This window comes from Rhagoletis pomonella, unplaced genomic scaffold (genome assembly GCF_013731165.1).
Source record: "Rhagoletis pomonella isolate Grant_MI unplaced genomic scaffold, Rhpom_1.0 Rhpom_scaffold_00002, whole genome shotgun sequence".
In the NCBI taxonomy this organism is placed as follows: Eukaryota; Metazoa; Arthropoda; class Insecta; order Diptera; family Tephritidae; genus Rhagoletis; species Rhagoletis pomonella.
This window is the reverse complement of record NW_023458556.1, coordinates 50,018,254-50,027,899: the sequence shown is the minus strand read 5'-3', so window position 1 is coordinate 50,027,899 and position 9,646 is coordinate 50,018,254. Positions and strand designations below refer to the sequence as shown.

Genomic DNA, 9,646 nt, shown 5'->3' with positions numbered 1-9,646 from the left:
AAAAACGAAAACAAATTTTACCCCATCTTCCGAACCAATTTAATCACGACCTTAACGATAATTACAATAATTCTTTAATTCCGATTAGAGAACGCAATACTCATCGCTTCATTTGAAAAACAAAGGTAATTAAGTATGTAGCTGGTCAAAGCGTTGAGCCGAAGAAGAAGGTGAGCATGCGTGCAAACTGGCCAGGCCTCCGCTGGCCATGGCTATCAATGCCTAAATTACGAAATATGTCATTCCTGACCTACAAAAAGGCACCATTAATACCAGTTGTTTCTATGCAGTTGTGCCATCTTTATATTAATTAAGCATATGTAAATATGTAAATATGTATGTACATATGTACATACATATGTATGTAGAGATGCTAAAGCTGCGTATGTACGTATGTAAGTATGTTAATACATTTATTTTTTCTAAATTTTAATTTTTATGCAGACATGTTTTTATGTTTTTATACAAACCTACTCTAAGAGCTCGTTTTAGCGCTAATTACAGTAGGAGGTAAACATGCTGCATGTAAACTTTTAGCCGAAAAAAGCAAAACAAAACCAAGACAAAATTAAATATAGAGTTGAAATACAAATTTTGATCGCTTCCCAATTCATAAATTTTGTTTATGGATATTTAAATGATATATATTTTTAGGTAGGCGTCAGGTTAATTACTTTTTGTGAAGCATATGTCAATGGCTATTAGAATAACCCAGCAAACTATGTGTTAAGGTACTGGTATGGATTTCTTAGCAAAATATAGTACAATAATAGATAAATGAAATAAGAGTGCCTTAGAAGTGGTGTATTCATGGTATGAATTTCATGCTTAATACATACATATGTACGTAGGCCTCCGGCATAGTTTTTTCGACCTCAATAAAAGCTTAGTTCATTTGATGTTAATCCTGCATTAAAGGTCGTTTGACGCTATACTGAAATAAATTTTTTTTGCGGACTTGCCCGACGGCAGCACTGGAGGTAATGCTGCAATTAATTAATAGGGGAAATATTACAATACAGGTATTAAACTAAAGAGGTTTAAGAAATATTTTTGAAGCAGGTTGCGTAGGGATTACACGCACTCTGTTTTTTTTGTTATTTTTATTTTTTAAAAGCAACTAAAATAGCAATTAGTGTCTTCATTGGACATCCTCTAACAAAAGCAAACAGTTCAATCCATATCAAAAGTGGTAAAAATCGTACGTCTGTTTGTGACTATCCCTGGAGTTATCTCGGATTAAGCGCATTTGTTGCATGGCATCTTACTGGGTAGCGTCCATGAAATATGAAAATAAATATCTTCATATACATTTACAAGTACTTACAGTATGTTTTTAATATTCAATGCCGGTTGAATTTTGATGCATTGGTGGGTGTATTGCTTTAAGCAAAGAGTAGATATTTGTTTGTTCACCATTGCAAATTTTTAAGCATCAGCAGGCAGACACATAACTAGAGTTCACTCTTGGATGCGAAACTGTGTGCGTTTGAGCGAAAGTGCGAAAATCGGCAGTTTTTTACAACAAACATATGGCGCGGTTATGGCGTCGTTTCGCACAAACGCACAGCAAAGCAACAAAACAAACGCTAATTTTTGCCTTTCGCATCAAAGAGTGAACCGCCTTATAACATTCGTTGAAGATGAGCTCAAATCACGACTCAAAGCAAAATTGCGTACTTAGGTATCTTTGTAGGTGGATGTATAATGAAAGATATCGGAAAACAGTACCACCCAACGCAAGTAAGTTGCATTTTATAGCTAACGGTGATGACGCGTTAAAATCTACCGGGAAGTGTTAAAAATTTTAACTTAAAGCTGCAATTATACACATATATACATATGTACATATGTATGTATATATGCATATGCCTGTACATACCCTGCAAACCAAAGTTCCCGAAATCTAAACGAAATCTTTGGGAGTTGTGCAAGAAATTTTTCACATAGCCGAATTATTTTGATTCCTTTACCGGATTTCCTACGAATGTTCGTAAATGAATCGAAGTGTGTAAAATTTACTTCATTTTAGAAAATTCGGCAAAAAATCGGATGAGATCTTTACGAATTCTGTAAAATTTCTCTATAATTCAGAATGCTCTGAAAAAATGGTTTGCAGGGTATATACATACATACATATGTACATAAATATGTAAGTATATACCATTTTGAATGACTTGATGGTTTTGAATGCTATCCATTTGCATGCGCAGCACAACGCCTGTATGCCCTTGCATGAGGGGGTGAATTCAGGGCACACAACCGAAATTTAACTTTTTATTCCGATGACTGTACCTTTTTAATAAATATAATAAATACTTAAGCTGGGATCCCACGATTGCCGCAATACACCAATTATTGCCTCATTTTATGCCCCAATCGTGTGATTTCACAATACATTGACTCATGCGGCAATAGAGGCCGATATTGTGCTTACTGTGCCCAATCAAATACGGCCCGTGTGCGGCAATCGTGTGATAGCTCGATTGGCAATCATGGGGCAATGAAAATTTCAAAATTGCGGCAATATTTATTGTATTCTTGTGCGGCAATTGAAGTGAACAATACACATCAATATTTAGGCTGTTTATTAATAATTTACTTTTTTGCTTCCTTATGTGTCCAAAAATCACTGAAATTAATATCCTTGTTTTCGGAAGCAACATAACTTTTAATTTAATTTGTAGTGAAATTATAATTTTTCTTGAAGTCCGATAACGGAATCTTTGCCGCGATATATACCACCACAAGCAAAACTCATACGAGAAGAATACGAAAGGTATTTTATGTCACCAAATGGCGGACTGCCATGACAGTATAAATTGATTAAAAAAAAAGCTTAAAAGTTCACTACAGCCCACGACAAAGCAGTAGAACCTCAACATTTTGACCAGTCTTGACTATTTTTCTTCTACTTATTTAATCTTCATTATTTTCGTATAAAAGTATAGCTCATTGTCTAACAAAAACTGCATAAATCCAAATTGTAAGCTTTATACAAAAATTATAAAAATTTCTTAAACTTTTGAACACAATCCCACGGTTTATAATTTGGATTTCTAGAAAAAAATGGTTATTTAGTTTTGTAGCTCATTAAAATTTAGTACAATAAGGTGGAGGTTTGAAGTTGCTAAAAGATCCTGTTGATTTTTTATAATTTTTTTAGCTGACGGTATTATGCACTTTCTTCTCTGTAAATTACTTTGTAAACTGCAAAACAAAATTTTTTCTAGAAACCCAAATTAAAAACCATTGAATTGTGATCAAAATTTTAAGAAATGTTTATAATTTTTGTATAAAGTTTGGAATTTGGACTTATGTGGTTTTTACTAGACAATGAGCTATGGTTTTCTAGGAAAAAATTAACATTAAACAACAGAAGAAAAAAGTCAAGACTGATCAAAATGTTAAGGTGCTATCTTTTGTTGCGAGCTGTACATATAATTATAAAATTTAATTCCAAACATAAATTATGTAAATTCGCAGCTTTCATTTAAACAAACATAACTCTTTTGTACCAATTTTACTTGTAATGAATAAAAAAACCGCTACGTAACAAAATTAAAAAGAAAACTGTTGCAACTTGAACTCCACATAGCACGTTGCAGTTATCGTCGAAAAATAAAAAAACTATACAATCAAACTTCTAAATAAATGCGTGAGTTTTCGATGGGCACAAGTTTTTGCTTCTTTGCTTTCAAACAACAACAAATTTGCACAAAATGAGCCCGCAATATACAAAGCAGATGCAATTGATTTATTTATTTTTATTAAGAATACGCCATTTTTACACAACAGAGAAAAAAACAGAATTTAGAGGTTAGAGCGCAACACTTTATGGTCACAATTGCCGCATGCTCGAACAATCGTGTGATAAGTTTGGGGCAATTATTGTCACTATATTGCTTTTCGCCAACTTACGGCAATGAGAATTGTATAAAAAGAGGCAACCGTGTGACTGTACAGAATTTCATTGGGACAATTTTTTTTATTGTGCTCCAATACAGCACAATAAAAATTGTTCCAGATTGGTCCATTTGCGGCAATCGTGGGATCTCAGCTTTAGAATAAAACACGAAAAATTCTTCGTCCCATTTATATGTATGCATGTAAATTTTGAAATTAAAAAAAAAAGAGTTTTCCTTCGGACTGTGGCGTCGTTTAGGTTGTTTGAAATAACCAGTTTGAGGATTATTTGCAAAATATAAGGACAGTACGTTTAATACAATAACTCTAATTTTTTTTAATAATAAAACAAAATAAGTTAAAGTTATGCACTGCTAAAATGTGGGGAGGTAAGAGGTTACGTACGTGTAGTGAAAGCCAACGTGCGCCCAAGGCATTGGCAAGCTTTCTACCATACAGAGAAAAATATGAAATATAAATATTTCATCGCTTAAAGGGTTAAAACTGTCTGAAAAACGAAGAAAATTCCATATTTCACTCTGTTCCTTAAAATACATGCATGTACAGTAGGGTGGTCCAAAAACAGTAAAGTCGGAATTGCAATGCTCTCACTCCCTAGGATTGTTATATATCGAAAAAAAGGATACCCCTATTTTTTATTTTGAAATCAAAAAATATTTAGGGGTCGCTCAAAGCGCTCAAAGTTTTCCATGTATTTTTATATGGGAAAAATGAAATTTTTCGTAGAAATGGTATAGAATTCTTGAAAAACAGTATTTTTCGATCTGGTTCTCTTCAGGAGACTTTCAGTAATAATACCCAATTCTTTATTTAACCATTTTTAATACTAATGATTTTTTATTGGTTGCCACATTGCATGTTTCGGAGTTTTTGATGGTTTCTGGCGGATAGTTGCGATAAAAAAAAAAATTGTTAAATAAACAATTGGGTATTATTACTGGGAATCTCCTACAGATAAACAGAGTTTTCTAGTAGAAAAATATTGATTTTAAACTATTCTATACCATTTCTACGAAAAGTTGTTTTTTCCCATATAAAATACATGAAAAAACTTTGGGCGCTTTGAGCGACGCCTAAATATTTTTTGATTTCAAAATTAAAAAAATAAGGGTATAATTTTTTTCGGTATAGAACAATCCTAGGGGTGAGAGCATAAAAATTCCGACTTTCCCTTTTCACATGCATTTTTGGGCCACCCTAATGTACAGGGCCGGTCAAAGGTGGATGAATGGTGTTTCATTTTTAATATTGACAATGCTTTTCAAGCTAAAATTTTTTTTGTTATTTTTTTATAAAAATACATATGGTTCATGCTTTAACAAAACCCATATATGTAAATCACACTTTCAAACTTTATATAGAATATAGAAAAAATACACACATTTTAATCTTAAATTTTGAGCTTTTTAACTAGAATTTTTATAAATTTTTTGGGTATGCAGTTAATAGGATTATAATATTTTATGAAAATAAGTGCAACTTTTGAGCGGCTAAAAAATCGCATTGATTTTTAATATTTTTTTTCTGCTGACGCCTTTCGCGGGTTTTTTTATATAATTATTGTAATGTATGTATTTTTTTCCACGTTTACTCAATAAGTGCTGTAGCCGAATGGATGAAATTTCGACTGCCAACATATTGGTAATAGGTTGACACCTTGTGGCTCGAAAATTTCCCCCGTCTGCTTCTTTTTAAAACTTTTTTTCTAATTTTTTTAATTCTATTTTTTTGAATAACTCAGTTTTTATACAAAAAAAAAAAAATATTAGCCAAAAAGTAGTGGGTAGGCACTGTGGTCACGGTTGCCATTTTGGCTGAAATGTACCATTTTTGGTTATTTTTTCAAGTTTAAATAGTACACAACTTTCAGATTTGGTACATTTTTGAAATCTGGTAAAATTAGATAAATTCTTACATCATATACCTTTTTAAAGGTCAAGCCTTTGTACGATGAGCCTTGCTATAGCGCTTTGGGACTTAGCAGCTGCGTAAGGAGTGGAGAGCTTCATGGTTGGTCGTTGATTTTAAAACCATTCTTTGAGGATCCCGTCATCAAGCTCATATACAAAGTGCTACCGAAATTATCCTTCAACAATCCATACAAGGAAATAACTCTTGAAAGGGACAGAGAATTAATCACAACTATAAGTAAGAGCACCCCGAGTCTGGTATACTGATGGATGCATTCTCGAGGATGGCAATTCTGGGCCCGGTGTCAGACAGTATCAAAAGCACTGGACTCTTTCAAAACTACATCTCGGTTTGTGGACAACTGCAAAGCCCTATTGAATCAATTAATCACTCATATGGTGGTGGTCTTCGTTTTGGTGTGTACGCGGCTATGAGGCCATTGATGGCTACGAATGAGGTGATTCTCTCTCATAGCTGGGCTCCAGCGGAGCCTATAAGTTCCACAGCCTGTTTGTGTGAGTTCCTACGGGAAAGAGGTAATCTAAGAAGTTTATAACATCCTCTAAAGTAATTTTGGAACGCCTTAAGTCTGTTCTCTTCTGTTTTCTTGCACTCAACGCATATTTTATAACGTTTAATGTCATATTTTGTTCTGTCCTGCACTGTTCTACACTCAACGAACAGAAGTCGTGTGTATTTTAGTCAAGAGGTTCTGAGGCCTTTCATAGGCTACCTGACAGGACTTCAGGTACAGTTCAAAGACACTTACACTTCCGGAAACGGCTATCGTCTGTGGCCAGAATCTGGAACATGACAATACACAGCTTTATGTAGATCGTTTTTATTCCCCTAAATAATAATAATCGGCCTTATTATGGCGGTCGACGTCACCGTAATTTTTTCACAAAAAAAAAAGGAAAGGTGTTCCTCGCAAAAATACTGTAGTCAGCGTAGTTGGAGTTGGACCTTACGAGGGCTATTTATCAAAAAATTACATTAGTTGTGTTTGTTTACCCATTTCCGGTAAAATCCAGTAAAATTTTTTACGAATTTTCATGTTTTGGCATTTTCGTACACAAAAACTTGTAAAGTAGGGGAAATTGAGAGAGCAAAAATGACAGCTGAAGTTGCAAGTTTTTAATGGATTTTTACTGGATAAATTTTTACTTATAACAATTTGGTAGTACTACCAGCTGATCGCATGTTGCTGATTGCACGTTGTTGTGCACGTCCACATGAGCCATGGCTTATCCACCCTACAATCCAGTGGGCACTGAAAAGGGTTCTAAGGATAATCTACATATGTATGTATATGTTTTCTCAGTTAACGCTAAAACTAACGATTATTACCATTATACAGCTTTAATGACAGCTTGAGCTGAGTTTAGCAATATTGACACCGACACACCAGCGGTGATGTGTCTGCTACTGTAAACATTTGGTAAGTCAACAAACACGACTTGGTTAAAGTATGTACATATGTATGTGCTTTTGTACTTATGCATGTGTGGGTTTGTATATATATACAAAGGTATGTATGTATTTACAATACAATTTTATTTTTTAATTTAAATTTTAAAGACATAAATTTGGATATGCAATCACTAGCATTTTGTACATTTATTAGCACTGTTGCCAACTTGGTGCTCTTCGCACTAAATTTAGTGCTTTTCTTTATTCAAACCGCGAAAATTTTAGAGTTTAGTTCTTGGTGCGTTTTTTGGTGCTTGTGTTTATAAGTTTTGTAAGAAACTTTACAAAAATCGAAATGAAATCATGTCACAATGACAATCATAAGCGAGAACAACAATATACATAAGTATGTGGCAGTCAGGAACAATTAATCAATTTTGCTTACATCTAAGCGAAAGGGCAACGCTGGACACAGCTGCAAATTAAAAAATAAGAACAAGAATCTTAACGTTGCTTGAACGAAAATATTTGAATTTATAGAAAACAGAATAGATTCGACCGTTGAGCAAAATACTTTGATTTTTATCAATTTAAATCGGCATCCCTACAATAAAATTTTTCATGCACATAAATACAAAGTCCATTAAATACTCCAACAAAAATTTGGTGCTTTTTTCGAGAAAAAACGCGATTTTTCTTGGGTTTTAGTGCTTTTTCAAGTGCAAAACTTGGCAACACTGTTAATTAGTGTCTGTATTCACTTTTTTATCTGCTTGTAAATTGCATAATTCGGTTAGTCGTTAAGAGCAATGGCAACAACCAACAACAACAACGAAAAGTGCAATTAATGAAAGCAATGCTTGGATGGCAATGCAAAGACAAATTTTGCACGAACTCATCAAATACCAAACAATAAATGCTTTAATGAAAGGTAAGTTTATGAAAAATCTTAAGATACATTGTAGAAAAAAAGTATAAACAAACCGGTGGCATAAACGATCAGTGGCCAACTTGTTGTGGCCACAATGGCACAACGGTCAACAGCACCAAAGTCACACTGACCAACAACAGCTGAGCTGTGGAAGCCGGTTTCTTATTTGGTTTAAAATTTAGTTTTTCTTGTTTTTTTTTTTTAATTTTTTTGTATGCTTAGCATGCTAATAGTCGGAAGTTTAGGGCCTAATGCTGATGCTGCTGGTGCTATATGCTACAACGCGTCTTCACTGCCGCCGTTGGCGCCTATCGCGCACGCAAACTGTTACAGCACTAGGCCTCTCATAGTTTTCGCATATAAAAGCACGCGTCGCATTGGTTAAAACATCAGTTGTTTAGTTGACTCTCTCGACTTCCATATCAGTTAAGCACAGAGACAACAACATGAAGGTGTGTAAACAAATCAGGGATCAAGTGGATTATCAACAGCTAAGAAAATTCTTCACAGGACTTTCTATAAATGGATTATCTACTGCTATTATTTAAAAATTTGACTTTATACTCTTCTCCTTCGTTTTCAGGTATTCGTTTGTTTACTGGCTGTTTGTGCCATTGCCAATGCTGGCATCATTGGCGGCGGTGGTGGCGGTTGGTCTGGTGGTGGGGGCGGCGGTGGTCATGGTGGAGGTGTCAAGATTGTTAAGATCATCGATGTTGGTTCTGGTGGCCACGGCGGCGGTGGAGGCTGGTCTGGTGGTGGTGGCGGTGGCGGTTGGGGCGGTGGTGGTGGTGGTCATGGCGGCGGCGGCGGCGGTGATATCAAAATCATTAAAGTCATTTCTCAAGGAGGTGGTGGTGGCGGCGGCGGCGGTTGGTCCGGCGGCGGCGGCGGTGGTGGCTGGTCTGGTGGTGGTGGTGGTGGTGGTGGCGGCCACGGTGGTGGTGTCAAAATCATCAAAGTCATCTCTGAAGGAGGTGGTGGTGGCGGCGGTGGCGGTTGGTCCAGTGGAGGTGGTGGTGGCTGGTCTGGTGGCTGGGGTAAATAAAATGATCGCTAAAACAATGCAGTTCGAAAAGCCCCCTTTGTGATATGTATCAATCTAAATGTGTTCAAAGTTTTTATTTTTGTGGATTTTAAAATACTACGAAATTGTTGCAGCCCTCTTTGCAACGCCTGCGCCGCCAAAAAATTTTCATTCACCACACTAACTACTGCTTTACGTCGCCAACCATGCGATTTGGAGAATTTAACGGGTGTTAAGAGCCGATCAAACGCAACATAAGCGCAATCGCCCGATAGTATGCTTCTATAATACTCATACATCTAGTTAAATTAACAGACCTCTTAAGTACATACGCACCAACACTTTTACACATGTAAATATTTCACATAAGAAGATCGTTTTTATTTTATAGAAAAATATATGAAATTTAAAAAATTCATTTGTTTTCTTTTTTTTTA

At 35.3% G+C, this 9,646-nt stretch overlaps 1 protein-coding gene across 1 annotated transcript; it reads left to right on the top strand.

Annotated features, from left to right (window-relative positions):
- Positions 1 to 5,538: 5,538 nt before the first annotated feature.
- Positions 5,539 to 9,577, top strand: LOC118753609 (ctenidin-1-like). Its single transcript, XM_036488491.1, has 3 exons — positions 5,539 to 5,568; positions 5,862 to 5,915; positions 8,766 to 9,577. The coding sequence occupies exons 1-3, from the start codon at positions 5,539 to 5,541 to the stop codon at positions 9,228 to 9,230; spliced, it is 549 nt and encodes a 182-aa protein (XP_036344384.1). The 3' UTR covers positions 9,231 to 9,577.
- The last annotated feature ends 69 nt before the right edge of the window (positions 9,578 to 9,646 follow it).